This window comes from Pteropus medius, unplaced genomic scaffold (genome assembly GCF_902729225.1).
Source record: "Pteropus medius unplaced genomic scaffold, Ma_sr-lr_union100, whole genome shotgun sequence".
Classification (NCBI taxonomy): Eukaryota; Metazoa; Chordata; class Mammalia; order Chiroptera; family Pteropodidae; genus Pteropus; species Pteropus medius.
Genome location: NW_024346824.1, coordinates 1,116,418 through 1,132,020, shown reverse-complemented (window position 1 = coordinate 1,132,020; position 15,603 = coordinate 1,116,418). Strand labels below are relative to the sequence as shown.

The window sequence follows — 15,603 nt, the reverse complement described above, 5'->3', positions numbered from 1 at the left end:
TGTATCACCAGTGCCTAGAACCGGGCTTGGCATATAGTGGGTGCTCAGTAAATATTTGTTGAATGAATGAATATTGGAGAAAGGGATTCACACATTCAACTAGGTGAATCTCTTACGCTTTACATTTTGGGGAACTCTTAGTTTTTAAAAAATACTTCTATTTAGTTTGTAAGTCTCTTCAGGGCAGGGATCTTATTTCCTAGTACATGTAACTATCATGATGTGTATGTTATAGTTTATAAAACACTTTCATTAGCATTATTCAGTAACATAAATGAGATGGCTGGCTTTTTCTCATCTGTAAAGTCTCAGCTCAAATATTCCTTCTGTAGAGCATCTGTCCATAACTTCACCATCTAAGATAGTTTCCATTCTCTATTTATCACATCACATTATTTTAAAAACTTCAAGTACTTGTCACTTATTACTTCATTTGTTTGTGTGTTAATTGTATCTCATCATGCACCAGAATGTAAATTCTATAAGAGCAGGTATCTCTTGCCTTATTCTAGCACTTCGAATTTGATACATAGAGGATACTCAGATATCAGTTGAATGAATAATTGAAATCACTCTGTAAATTATAAAACATGCTTATATTAGTTAATAATGTTAATCTTCACAATAATTCAAGACCCTAAGTATAAATTAGATTTCCCTGTTCTACATTCCCAAAGCAACCTATACTACCTTATTAACTTAAATTTATCATAATTATACTAGATTATGTGTTTTGTTATTTATTTAATATCTCTGCTTATCGCTAGACTACAAGCTCCATGAATTTAGGAACCATGTCTATCTTGTTCCCCTAACATTTAACACAGTGATTTTACACTGGGAAGTTTGGTAAATATTTATTGAATGAATGAGTGTATGTACAGTCTTGTGAGATACATATTATCTCCATCTTTAGATGAGTAAACTGTTGCTTGGATGGATTAAGTAATTTATCAAGATAGTTATTTATAGAAACAAGACTTTAACTAGCATCTTATGACTCTCAATATCACATTCTTTCAACTACACTAGTAGTTTCTAGACACAGATGTTAATCAGAATTACCTAGCGAGGCTTTGAAAATACAGATTCTCATACTATACCCATAGTCTAAATGAGAACCTCTGAAGATAGGGCCCAGAGCTCTGTTTAAAGAAATGAGAAAAATTATTCAGGAGATTCTGATGATAAGCCACATTTAGGAATCAATGATAATATACCAGGGGTTGGCAAACTACTGTTTGGGGATCAAATCCAGCCTGCTGCCTGTTTTTGTCAATAAAGTTTTAGCGAAGCATGTCATGCTCATTCATTAACAGATTGTCTATGGCTGTTTTCACGCTACAGTGCAGAATTGAGTATTTGTGATAGAGACTGTATGGCCCACAAAACATAAAATTTTACTCTCCAGTCCTTTAGTTTGCTTGGAAATATGGGAGACATGATGTTTGGATCCATTATGAGCATTATAGTAGGTGCTCAGATATTCTTATTGAGTCAATAAAATTTAACTTATTTTGCAATTTACCTGATAATAAGGGACTAAGCCTTATATAGCCTGTGCAGTCAAATATAAGAGAGATACTAATCTAAGTATGATTCAACAACCATGCCACCCTGAATGTGCCCGATTTCATCTGATCTCGGAAGCTAAGGAGGGTCAGGCCTGGTTAGTACTTGGATGGGAGACCACCTAGGAATACCAGGTGCTGTAGGCGTTAAAAAAAAAAAAAAAGACTATCTGATGATTCAAACCAGTCAACCCTCATAGTGGGTGAACTGGTTTTCACAGAGATTCCTTTTCATTCAGTTGGTAATAGGATGTTTCCTAAATGAGGACAGACATGAGGTTTCTTTCCTGTATAACAGATTGATTACCATAATTGATATGTGTAATATAGAACTGTGATTAATTCCCTAATTAATTTGGTACCCCTGATGCTGCTGTAATTCTTAAAACCAAAGTCTCTTGGGTGCTATTGGTCAGAACTCAAGCTAATACAAGCAATTACCCAGACTGACCAAACTTCTAGACCTGCACTGCCTAAACAGTAGCTGTTAGCTACATATAGGTATTAAAATTAAAGTTAAATTAAATTTAAAATTTAATTCAATTTCTCATTCACACTAGCCACATTTTAAGTGTTCAGTAGGTACACGTGGCAAGGCTACATTATGAGACAGCAGAAATACAAAACATTTCTATCATTGCAGAAAGTTTCATTGGACAGTGCTGCTATAGATACTAGAGTTCAGGAGTTGCAGCCCAGTCAAATTCAAGACTTATTGTTTTATTTAATCCTTTATTTGTAAGTATGGAATAATAATTTGTAATGTCTCCTTTTTATAACAGCAAATAGTGATGAAATATATTCAGTTCTTGCTTTAGTACTGTCTCAGCTAAGAGCAAACTCTTTATTAAATACTGATAAGCTCTTTAAATCTTGACTCCATGAAATATCCATCTCATTTACCCTTTGGACTAACTTTCTCTTCAAGATGATTAATCATTGGCCAGTTCATGTAATGGTTTAGAACTGACTGTAATTTCTAGCCAAATTTATTTGGCTTGGTTAAGAGTGGTGGGAAAGGGACCAGTTTTAAAACAGAAGCTATAAAGTCAATAGAGTATAAAGTCTTGGCATCATCTTTAAAGTGATTTAGATTTCATCATACAGTGACTCATTTTTATTCCCAGCATCTAGTGCTTTTTGCATGGCCCAAAGGGGCTCTGTGCTGCTCCACTGCAGAGGAAACCTCAAGAAATGCTGGTTTGCTACAGTGTTTTAGCTTATGAGAGTCTCTGAGACCTTCCCTGCTCCACCATGGGGTCTCCTCTAGGTGGGTATTAGGGGGAGATTGGTAACTGGTTTAACCTTTATTTTGTGGTCCGATGAGATATATATTTAACAGCCTGTCCCTTAAAAATGTTTTCCCTGGGCCCAGCATAGCGTCACTTTAAAGATTGTTTCTCTTGCGCAGTGTTCCTTAAACTTTGAAAGACTCTAAGGGATCTTCAAGAGGCGAAAAGATTCTGTAGACCACCCCCCAATTTGTTCTTAGTTACTGTCATCAGAAATACTACCCGGGACTTAACTTTTCTCTAAATTATCAGATCTTTGTCATTTTGCACCTCAGAGCAATGCAACAGTGACAGGGATGGAAGTGAAATGGGGGTGGGTGAGAGAGAGCCAGTTTTTAGAGTGAAGATTCAGTATAATCTTACTCATTTGGCTTTTTCTGCCCTCAGGTCCTTACCTAATATCTCCAAATAGCCTTTTATTCATTCTTTCTGAGCTGAAAAAGGATCCAGCCATATTGGCTGTTAAAAGCTTTCACCTGATGGCATCAAAGGAGCTTTCCAGGAGCCAGGTTGTTCAGGAGGAATCTCCTCACCCACTTTCTACTTCTGTTTTCCACATGCTTCCTGGGCACTTCTTTGAGACACTTGTGTATCTTGCTCTGGCATTTTGGATCTCTTTAGGAACTAATGTGAAAAACACTTCAGACCATCTTTAGACCACAATTTAAAAACACTTAGGACCTAAAATAATCTACTCAGGTCACCTAGATTCCTCCCCCTCATATTCCTTTGAACCCAAACAGGGAAAAATAAAATTTTTTATGCTCCAAACAAGCCTGAAAATAGCCTAATGTTTAGTATAGATTACATCCTGAAAGCATTTTTTAGGAAGTTGACTGTGATAGAGATTTCTATTTCCTTTACAGGTCATTTTACCTGGGACAAATACCTAAAAGAAACATGTTCAGTCCCAGCGCCTGTCCATTGCTTCAAGCAGGTAATTGATTCTCAACATCTTCAGTAGGTGGGAGGCAGGTAGGATTATTTTGGCCCTTAGACAAGCAAAACATGAGGCGGGAGCCCTTGGCCTTCTTACCTGAAGCTCCCATAATAAACTCCTATGAGAAGAATGAAACTCAAGACTCACTATGAGTTTTGGCAGCGCACATTCTCCTCAACTTCATCCTAAGTAACACCTTTTCCTTCTTCACCTCCCTGAAGATATTCTGTGTTACTGAAAACAATAACTAATTTTTACTATAGCTCTTTTCAGACTAAGGAAGCAGTTATAGCCCTTAGACAGTTCTTGAAAGTAAAGCAGTATTCGTTTCTCTGTACCCAACACCCCTGCCACAATCTTCTCTTTCCATAAAAACACTGGCACTGAGTCCCATGAGGGGCAGTAATTTAGGAACTCATCAGAGGTCAACCAGAGCTTCCCATTTAGGATTAAGTGCCCCACACAATGCATAGATGATGTTGACTGTATTAGGACATGATAACGCTGGCAAGCAAAGAAGTGTACTGCTGCTAAACAAAGCTAAAAATTAGAAGTTATTTACATCTCTCTTCCTTTAGCAGTAATGGTTATTTCCTCAAACTGTCAGCTTTTACTCTGAGTTTGAATTTTGTCTGTGCTCTAAATAAAAGTACAAATTCAGGGCATCTGCTCATTTGAAATAATAGGGACTAAATTCATACTCCCACCTAAAATAACTTAAAAAGACAAAATATATTAAACAATTGTTTTCAAGTTGCTGAAGATCAGGCAACCAAACACAGTGATCTCGGAGAGATGGAAAACAAATGAGTTGAGCCCCTTATGATTTCCCAGCTTACTGCCTTAAGAGAGTTTTGAGACCATGGCCCAGGAAAGGGGAACCGAGGTCAAGCCCAAAAGACTCCCTAATATGAGGAGATGGAGCTGAGAATCCAGGGAAACCAAGGTGGCTGGAATTTACAGGACAGTGCCAGAGAGGAGAGAGCTGCATAGAAAGAAAACAACAAAGATCTGTAGAGATCTCCTTCCAAGTATTCAGCAAAGTACTATTGTTCAGTGTTTGCACATGAGGAAACTACCCAAAGCCAAAGGAAAAGCCATCTGTAAGGATTAAAAGGAATAGAGCCTGGCGCTCATACTGGGCTGTGAATAGTACTTGATCCCACCAGCTAGACTGGAAAATCTCAATTCATGTGGCATTGGGTGGAATACTGAGGAAGATCTTGCTCACTAGTGGGAAATAATTAGCCTTAAAGTAAGCACTGCTCTGGACCTGTCTAGCAAATTGTAAAAGCAAGGCTCAAAATGATCATACTATTTCCAAGTAACTTAACTACATCAAGGAACAAAGCACAAGAAGAGAATATAAAAATATCCAGCACCCAACAGGTAAAATTCATAATGTCTGGCATCTGATCAAACTAGGCATATAAAAAGGCAAGAAAACATAACCAATAATGAGCAGAATAATCGATCAATGAAACAGACTCAGAACCTTATACAGACTTTAGAATAGCAGACAACAACATTAAAACAGTTATTTTAATTGTATTCCATATGTTTAAAAGTTAAGCAGAGACATGGAAGATATAAAGAAAGACTCATATTGAACTACCATATGCAAAATAAAAAATACACTGGATGGTATTAATGGTAGAAGAAAATACTGGTCACTTGAAGACATAGCGGTAGAAACTGTTCAAAATAAACACAAAGAAAAAAAGGTTTTTTAAAGATTATAAGAACATCATTGAGCCATAGGACAACTTCAAGTACCATGTGATAATTTCATAGACTGTGTAATTGGAGAGACCAAAGGAGAGACCAGATGGGAGAAGAGAAAAATATCTGAAGACATAATGGCTAAAAATTTTCCAAAATTGATGAAAACTATAAATTCACAGATCTAAGAAGTTCAGTGACTCACTGCAAAAAGAAAAACAAAACAAGAAGAAAATTACACAGAGGCATTTCATAAATGCTTAAAAGTAGTGATAGAGAATATCTTAAAAGCAGCCAGAGAAAAATATACTTTATGTAGAGGGGAACTAAGATAACAATGACATATTTTCTTGTCAGAAATAATGCAAGCAAGAAAGTTGAGTAACATCTTTAAAGTACCAAAAGAAAAAACTGTCAACCTAGAATTCTATATGCAGCAAAAATATCTCCCAAAACAAAGGCAAAATAAAGGTATTTTCAGACATACAAAAGCTGCAGGAATTCGTCACCAACAGACTCTCTACAAGAAATGTTAAAGAAAGTCCATCAAGTAGAAGAAAAATGATATCAGATGGAATTACAGATCTACACAAAGGAATGAAATTCTAATTACATACATATAGACATTAGATGTTTTTTCTTATTTTTTAAATCTCTATAAAAGATCATTGTATAAACAACAGTAATAATATTGCATTGTAGAAATGTTTAACAGATGTATAAGTAAAATGTATGATAACAATAAGCTTGAAAGCCAAGAGGGAAGGAATCTTAAGTATACTATTGTAAGACAAGTTAAATATGTTTACTATGAATCCCAAAGCAACCACTAAAATAATGGAAAACAAATAGCAATATGGAAGATTTATATCCAACCATGTCAGTAATCAAATTAATTATAAATGGTCTAAATGCCCCAATTAAAAGGTTGAGATTGTCATCTTGGTAAAAAGCAAGACACAATTATATATTCTTTGCAAGAAATTACACTGTAAATATAAAGACACAAATAGGGCAAAAGTAAAAGAATGGAAAATGATACACCATGATGACTGACATTGGCTATGTGAATATAAATATAAAAGTACATTTCAGAGCAAAGAATCTTACCATGGATAAAGAAAGTAATATCATGCTAAGGGGTCAGACAATCCTTATATGAAACAAAAAAATGATAGAACTGTTAGGAGAAATAATTCTAAAATGTATTTAAGTCAGACTTTTAATACTCCTCTCTATGATTAAAGAACAAGTAGACAAAATCAGCATGTATATGGTAGACTTTAACAACACTATTAACCACCTTGACCTGATTGACACTCTCCAACAACAGTAGAATATACATTCTTTTCAAGTGCACAGAGAACATTTACCAAATTAGACCATATTCTGGACAATAAAATATGGCTTGTGATATTTAAAAGGATTTAAGTAATATGAAGTGTGTTCTCTGATACATTGGAATTAAATTAAAAATCAATAACAGAAAGTTATCTGGAAGATCTCCAAATATTCGGAAATTAAATATCACATTTCTAAATACCATCGGGGGTATTTAGGGACATTAGAAAGTATTTTCAACTAAACAAAAGCAGAACATTCAAGAATTTGTGATATGCTGCCAAAGCAGTGAGGAGAATTATAGCACTAAACACCTATATTAGAAAAGAAGAAAAGTTTCATTTAGTGACCTCGGCTTTCTTACTTAAAAAAAAAAAAAAAGAAAAAAGAATAAGTTGACCCCAAAGTACCAGAGGAAAGGAAATAGAAAGGAAATAGAGCATAAAAAGAGTTTAGAGCATAAATCAATCAAATAAAAAACCAAAGCGATAGAAAAAATAATTGAAACCAAAGCCAATTCTTTGCATGATCAATAAAAGTGATAAACTTGCTCAGATTGATCAACAATAAAAAGAGAAAACATAAATTACTAATATCAGAACCAAAAGCAGTAACATCACTATACTATAGATATTGAAAGGATAATAAAGTAATATAATGAAAAAATTATGCCTTTAATTTGACAACTTAGATGAAATAGATAATTACATGAATGACACAAATTACCAAAGCTCACTTAAGATGATAGAAAATTTGAATAGCACTATTTCTGTTACACAAATTTAATTTGTAGAAAATTCCAGGCTTCAGTGACTTCACTGGTGACTTGTTCCAAACATTTAAGGAAAAAAATAATGCAAATTCTACACAGACTTTTCCAGAAAGTTTAAGAAAAGGGGATACCTCCTGTCTCATTCTATGAGGCAAGCATTTCTGATACCAAAACTAGGCAAACACTTTGGTGGAAAAGAAAACTACAGAGCAACATCCCACATGAAAATACGTGTAAAATTTTTGAACAAAATTTTAGGAAATTGAATCCAACAATATAAAAAAGTAACTCATGGTCAAATGGGGTTTAATTTCAAGAAAGCGAAATTTTTTAACATTCAAAAATCAATGAATGTAATTCACCATAGAACACACTAATGAAGAAAAAATATGGTCATCTAAATAGATGCAGAAAAAGCATTTGACAAAATCCAGTGTCCATTACTAATAAAAACTCTCAGCAAACAAAAATAGAAGGGAATTTTTTAAATTCTAAACCCTAAAGACTTCAATGAAAAATCTACAGGTAACATCATACTTAATGGTAAAAGACTAAATGCTCTTTTCTTAAGGTCAGGAACAAGACAAGGATGTCTGCTCTTACCACTTCTATTCAACATTGTACTACCAATGCGACCAGACCAAAAAAGGAAAAAAGAAAGTAAATAAAAGGAATCCAGGTTGAAAGATTAGAACGTAAACTGAAGAAAATATATGGATGGCAAATAAGCAAATGAATTAATGGTCAACATTTTATTAGGGAAGTAGAAAGTAAAAGCATAGGGAATATCACTATACATTTATTTAAATATGTCTGATGAAAAAAGACTGATCATACATAATATTAGCAAGGATGTAAAGCAAGTGGAATTTTATAAACTACTGGTGAAAATATAAAATTGTTCAATTACTCTGAAAAATAGTTCGACAGAAAAACTTTAACATACCACTGAGCAAAGAAAATCACTAAATAAAACTAGGAATTGAATAATATATCATTAACTTGAAAAAAAATTAATACCTCAGTACTAAAGCTGGCATTTACTCAATGGTAAAAAGTAACTCAGTAGAAGATATAATGGAAGGGAACCTCCCATTTACAATAGCAGCAAAAAATAATAATATTTATGAATGAACTAATAAATATGCAAAACATATAAAGAAAACCTTAAGAAACAGCTTATCAAAAACATGATCCATTTTTTAAAAAATCACAAAGTCAGTTATGTCAGAATTCAGAACTTCTGCTCTTCAGAAGACATTGACCATAGACTTAGACGTGGAGCCATAGACATGAAGAAAATATTGGCAAATCACATAGCTGACAACAATATTCTCCAGAGTGGTGTATTGATTTGATGTAATTCCTGTCAAAATCCTAGCTGCCTGTTTTGTAGAAATTGAGAAGTTGCTCTAAAATTTATATAGAAATACAAAGGACCCAGAATTGTTTTGACTAAAACAATCTTAGAAAAGGAGAGCAAAGGTAGAGGATTCACATTTCCTGATTTCAGGAGGATTCTGGGAAACATGGCAGAGTGAGAGACATCCTCAGATCTCTCCCCTTGAAACAACAATAAGCTGAACATCTAAAACTCAACGAAAACACCTAAACTGCACACCAGCACATCTGAGCGTGGGATCTGCACATAAGAGCTACCACGGGTCAGAACCCTGGGTGCTGGGCGGTGGACTGGGAGAAATAAAGAAGCTGCCTCCCACAGCCATCGGAGCTCTTTGCAAGAGGAGGGGAAGGGGTGAAGGTGCAGTGGCTTCCCTGATCAACCTGCCTGGAAGTACCGGAACGTCTAGCAGCCAGCAGCAGGGCCCAGTCATCAGGGCAGAAAGCACAGAAGCGGAACGGGACAGTAGAGAAGCAACAGTTGATTTTTACTGGCCCTGGTTCCAAAACCGAGGCTGAACTGCAGCCTGAAGCCCCCAACCCAAAGGGCCCATCCCCCCCATATCCTCTGAGACCGATCACTGCGGAGCCCCAGGGGAATCTGAGCAAACACTACTGAAACTGTTGCTAACACTGACAGGGACTGAAACTGAGAGTAGCAAGTGTGTTTAAATATCTACAAGAAAATAAAAAAGACATTTAGGCTTCGTATAAAGCAGGGATCCAAGAGGCTTAGACACCATCTACTGGAAATCAAAAGAAAAGCACCTTCTTTGCAGCAGACTAAAGAGAGACCTTTATGTAATAAATCTTCTTTCTGGAAAAACAACAGAATGCACTTCCATTAGTACCCAGGCAAAAAAATAATCCATTAAACACCATGAACAACCAAGGTGACAGGGCATCTCAGAAAGAGAAAAATCTCCAGAAAATAAGCTTACAGACATAGAAATATGCGACTTAAATGACAGAATTCAGGATGGTACTTCTGAAAAAATTCACCGAGATCTAAAACAACTCAAGTCAACAATTTCAGGAATTGAAAAAACAACTAGACGAACAGAGCAAGGAGATTGAAACCCTCAAAAGGGTTTCAATGAAGAACACACTACATGAAATAGCAAGCTTGGGAAATAGAATCGACCATGGAGGAAAAGATCAGTGATATCGAAGACAGAAATCTAAAAATAAATCAGAAGGAAGAAGAGAGAAACTGAAGAATGAAAAATAATGAAAGAGAAATACAAGAACTAGCTGATACCATCAGGAGAGGAAACATAAGAATAATGGGCATTACTGAAGGCGAGGAAAAGGAGCAGTGACTAGAAAGTATTTTCAGACAAATAGTGGACGAGAATTTCCCAAATCTAAGGAATGAGCTGGAGCTTGGAATTCAAGTCAACAGAACACCCAATTATCACATTTCCTGATTTCAAAACTTCCTACAAAGCTACAGTAGTCAAGACATTGTGGTACTGATATAAAGATAGACATGTAGATCAGTGGATTAGATTTGTGAGTCCAGAAATACACTTATACATTTATGCTCAATTGATTTTCGACAGACATGCCAAGATAATTCAGTGGGATTTTCAACAACTGATACAGGAACAACTGGCTATCTACATGCAAAAGAATGAAACTCTTCCACACCATATACAAAAATTAACTCTAAGTGGATGACAGACCTAAGTATGAGAGCTAAAACTGTGAAACTCCTAGAAAAAATATATAGGAGTAAATCTTCATGACCTTGGATCAGGAAGTGGTTTCTTAAATATGGCACCAAAAGCACAAACAACAGAAGAAAAACTAGGTAAATTGGACTTCATCAAAATTAAAATCTTTTGTGCTTCCAAAGATACTATCAAGAAAGTGAAACGACCCACACAATGGGAGAAAATATTTGCAAATTATGTATCTGATAAGGAACTTGTATCCAGAAGATATGAAGAACTTTTACTACCTCAACAGTTAAAATAAATAACCTGTTTTAAATGGCAAAAGAATTTGAATACACACACACACACACACACACACACACACACATACACACAAATGGCCAACTAGCACATAAAAGATGCTTAACATCATTAGTCTTTAGGGAAATACAAATCAAAACTGTAATAAGATACCAGTTCACATCTACCTGAAATCAAAAAGGCAGACAATAACAAGTGTTGGTGAGGATGTAGAAAAATTGGAACCCTCTGTGTAGCTGGTGAAATTGTAAAGTGCTATAGCCACTTTAGAAAACAGTTTGAAAGTTACTCAAAATGTTAAATGTAGAATTACCATGACACAGCAGTTTCACTCCTAGATATGTAACCAAGAGAAAGAAATGAAAACATATGACCACACAAAAAATTATATACAGATGTTGAAGGTATCATTATACTTAATAGCCAAAAAGAGAAAACAACCCAAATGTCCATCAACTGATGCATGAATAAGCAAAACGTAGTATATGCATATAATGGAATATTATTCAGCAATGAAAATTAAGTACTGATATACACTGTAGATGAACTTTTTAAACATTATGCTAAGTGAAGGAGCTACTCACATATTGAAAATTCCTTTTATATTAAATCTCCAGAATATCTGTGTATTAAATCTCCAAATCCATAGAAACAGAAAGTAAATTAATGGTTTCTAGGGACTAGGCTAAGGGAAGAATGGGGAGAAAATGCTAATGGGTATGGGGTTTTTCGGGGGGAGGGGGATGATGCAAATGTTCTCAGTATAGATGGAATAATTTTTGTGTCTGTGAATATACTTAAAAAATCATTGAATTATACACTGTAAAAAAGTAAATTTTCTTGTATGTGAGTTAAATATATATTTATCATACAACCCATCCATTCCACTTTTAGATATTTCTAAAATATGTATTGAAATATAGAAACTGTATTTCCACACAAAGATTTATACATGGATGTTCATAGATTTATTTGTAGAAGTCAAAAACTGGAAACAGCAAATGTTCATCATTAGGATATACTACTCAGCAATAAAAAGAAAGAGTTGTTGCTACATTCAACAATATGGATGAGTGTAATAGTTATGCTGAATAATAATATGTGTAAAAAACCTATAGCCAACATCATACTAATATCTATTTTTAAAAACTCTATAGCTAACATCATATGTAATGATGAGAAACTAGCTTTCCTGCGAAGATCAGGAATAAGGGAAAGACGTCTCTCACACTATTTCTTTTCAACAACATACTGGAACTCCTAGCTATTGCAATAAAATAAGAAAAGGAAATAAAAGATATACAGATTGGGAAGGAAAGAATAAAACTCTGTTTGTTTACAGATGACATGATTGTCTATGTAGAAAATATAAAAGAATTGACAAAATTCCTGGAACTAATAAGCAATTATAACAGGATTGCCAAACACGAGGTTAATATACAAAAGTCAGTCGCTTTTCTGTATACCAGCAATTAAAAAGTGGAATTTAAATTTTAAAAAACAATACTATTTATATTAGCACCTCCAAAAATGGAATACTTAGGTATAAACATAACAAAATAAGTATAAATTTTATCTGAGGAAAACTACAAAACTAAATAAAATCAAAGAAGAACTTAAACACACAGAGATAATCCATGTTCAAGAATAGGAAGACACAATATTGTCAAAATGTCAGTTCTTCTCAATTTGATCTATAGATTCAGTGCAAGCTTAATACACATTCCAGCAAGTTATTTTGTGGATATTGAAAAACTGATTCTAAAGTTTATATAGAGAAGCAAAAGACCCAGAAGAGCCAACACGATGTTGAAGGAGAAGAACAAACTTTGAAGACTGACACTACCCAAATTCAAGACTTACTATAAAGCTACAATAATCAGAACAGTGTGATATTGGCAAAAGAAGAGATGGATAGCTCAATGAAACGGAATAGAGAGCCCCCAAATAGTCCTACATAAATATAGTCAACTGATCTTTAAGGAGCAAAGGCAATACAGTGGAGCAAAGATAGTCTTTTCAACAAATAATGCTGAAACAACTGAACAGCCTCATGCAAAAAAAAAAAAAAAATCTAGATACAGACCTTACTTCTTTCACAAAAATTAATTCAAAATAGACCACAACTCTAAAGGTAAAACTTAAAACTATAAAACTCCTAGAAGATAAGAGAAAAACAAGGTAACCTTGGGTATGATAATGAGTTTTTAGATACAATACCAAAGGCATGATCCATGAAAGAAAATTGATAAGCTAGACATCATTAAAATTAAAAACTTCTGTGAAAGACACTGTCAAGAGAATAAGAGGAGAAGCCACGGACTGGGAGGAAATATGTACAAAAGACATCTGGTAAAAGAGTGTTATACAAAATATGCAACAAACACTTAAAAACAATAAGAAAGCCAACAACTTAATTAAAAATGTGCCAATCATTTTAGACACCTCACCAAAAAAGATAGCACATAACAGAAAAGCAAATTAAAACAACAGTGAAATACTGCACACCTATTAGAATGGTCAAAATCCAGAACACTGATACCAAATGCTAGTGAGGATGTGGAGCAGCAATAATTCTCACTCATCGCTCGTGGGAATGTAAAATGGTGCAACCGTCTTGTCAGACAGATTGGTGATCTTACAAAACTAAATGTACTCATACCATGTGTCATTCCTTGGTGTTTACCCAAAGGACATGACAACTCATGACCACACAAAAACCTGTATATGGATGTTTATTGCAGCTTCATTCGTAATTGACAAAACTTGGAAGCAACCTAGATGCCCTTCAGTAGGTGAACGGATAAATAAACTGTGTTATAACCAGACTGAGGATTATTATTCAGCTCTAAAGAGAAATGAGCTAGCAAGTCATGAAAAGACATGGAGGAAACTTAAATGCATATTACTAAGGGAAAGAAGCCACTTTGAAAAGGCTGCGTATTCTATGATTTCAATTATGTGACATTCTTAAAAGGGCAAAATTATGGAGACAATAAAAAGATTAGGAGTTGCCTGTGGTTGAGTGGGGGACAGATGAATAAGCAGATCACAGAGGATTTTTAGGGCAGTGAAACTATTTTGTATGATACTATAGTGGTAGATGTGTGCCATTATACATTTGAACAAACCCATAGAATGTACAAGACCAACAGAACCCTAATGTAAACTGTGGACTTCAGGTGATTATGATGTACAATATAGGTTTATCAGTTGTAACAAATGTAACACTGTGGTGGGGGATGCTGATAATAGAAGAGACTGTACATATGTGGGGGCAGATATATATGGGAAATCTCTGTACCTTCCTCTCAATTTTGTTATGAACGTAAACCTGCTCTTAAAAAGTCCTTAAAAAAAAACAAAAATGAATTATTGATACATTCAACAATATGGTTGACTTTCAAGATAGTTATGCTGAGAAAGTAGATCACCGCCTAGCGACAAGAGTCTGGGAAGGCCCGACAGAGGGATTATAAAGGGACGTAAGAAAACAAGTCCATGTTCATTATCTTGGTTGTGGTGATGGTTTCAAAGGTGTATGTGATGTATATGGTATCGTGGATGTATACATATGTCAAGACTTACCAAAGTGTATGGTTTATTGTATGTCAATTATAACTTAAAATTGTTTTAAAAATATGAATTGATTTATAAAATAATGCCAAAATAAGAAAAAAATTAATCCCCAATAGTCTGTGTGGTGGATATACAGACCAATATACTGAAATGCTCCATGAAGAGACACTAAAGATATGATAGGTAAATAAGGTGATTTCTGAAAAGAAAACGTTATAAACACCTAGAGGATTAGGGAGTTAGGGAAGGAAGATAGGATGAGAAAGCATTTAAGTTAGGATCATTTGAGGCACACTTGTCCTTTTCTAACTTGTGTGAGTCAATACTTGATGCTTTAGTAGAAAGTAGTTTTTTCCCCTTCATCTTACCTGTCAATGTTCCTTTTGCATGTAACCCTTCCTCAGTATTAGGGAATAATTCAGGGTGGTTGTCCCTGGCCCAGCTGTAACCACTTTGAGTCTAAAGCATAAATTTTCAGATTCCATCTCTTAACGCCATTACTGAAAATGCCATTTACCTTAGTCTGCCTAATCCCCATGGCTTGTTCTCCTCAGTCCTACACACCTCCAAGCAACGAGTTCAAGATCAGCATGAAATTGGAAGCACAGGACCCCAGGAACACCACATCCACCTGTATTGCCACAGTAGTTGGACTGACAGGTGCTCGCCTCCGCCTGCGCCTTGATGGCAGCGACAACAAGAATGACTTCTGGCGGCTGGTTGACTCAGCTGAAATCCAGCCTATTGGGAACTGTGAGAAGAATGGGGGTATGCTGCAGCCCCCTCTGGGTGAGTAACTAGACCCAAGCTCTCCTTAGTCAAGTAGTTATCTTCCCAAAGTTGTCCATCCCATTATGGAAAAACCTAGAGTCCCCCTGCCTGTCTCTTCTTTTTCATATGGTCCAAAAGAAAAGGCACACGCAAAATAAAATGAGCTGTAAAATCAGGTTAATTTCATCTCTACATTAACTTATGAGAGCCAAGCATCTCAGACTCTCCTTTT

General features: G+C 35.1%; 1 protein-coding gene and 1 pseudogene across 16 annotated transcripts in view; both read left to right on the top strand.

Moving 5' to 3' along the window:
* Positions 1-15,603, top strand: part of SCMH1 (Scm polycomb group protein homolog 1) — a 141,420-nt gene that overhangs the window by 46,429 nt on the left and 79,388 nt on the right. For 11 of the 16 annotated variants that reach the window (XR_005655839.1, XM_039876703.1, XM_039876691.1 and 8 more), the window contains 2 exons: positions 3,730-3,800; positions 15,155-15,389. The exons of 1 other annotated variant lie outside the window; for it this stretch is intronic. Coding sequence is in view for 14 of the 15 variants with exons in the window: in XM_039876703.1 (XP_039732637.1) it covers positions 3,730-3,800; positions 15,155-15,389 (306 nt within the window). In the remaining variant the exon portion in view is untranslated. Of the gene's footprint in view, positions 1-2,698; positions 2,842-3,729; positions 3,801-15,154; positions 15,390-15,603 lie in introns of all 16 variants that reach the window. 4 more of the 16 variants (XM_039876697.1, XM_039876695.1, XM_039876696.1 and 1 more) reach the window with 2 other exon arrangements.
* On the top strand, positions 1,600-1,718 carry LOC120614045 (uncharacterized; annotated as a pseudogene).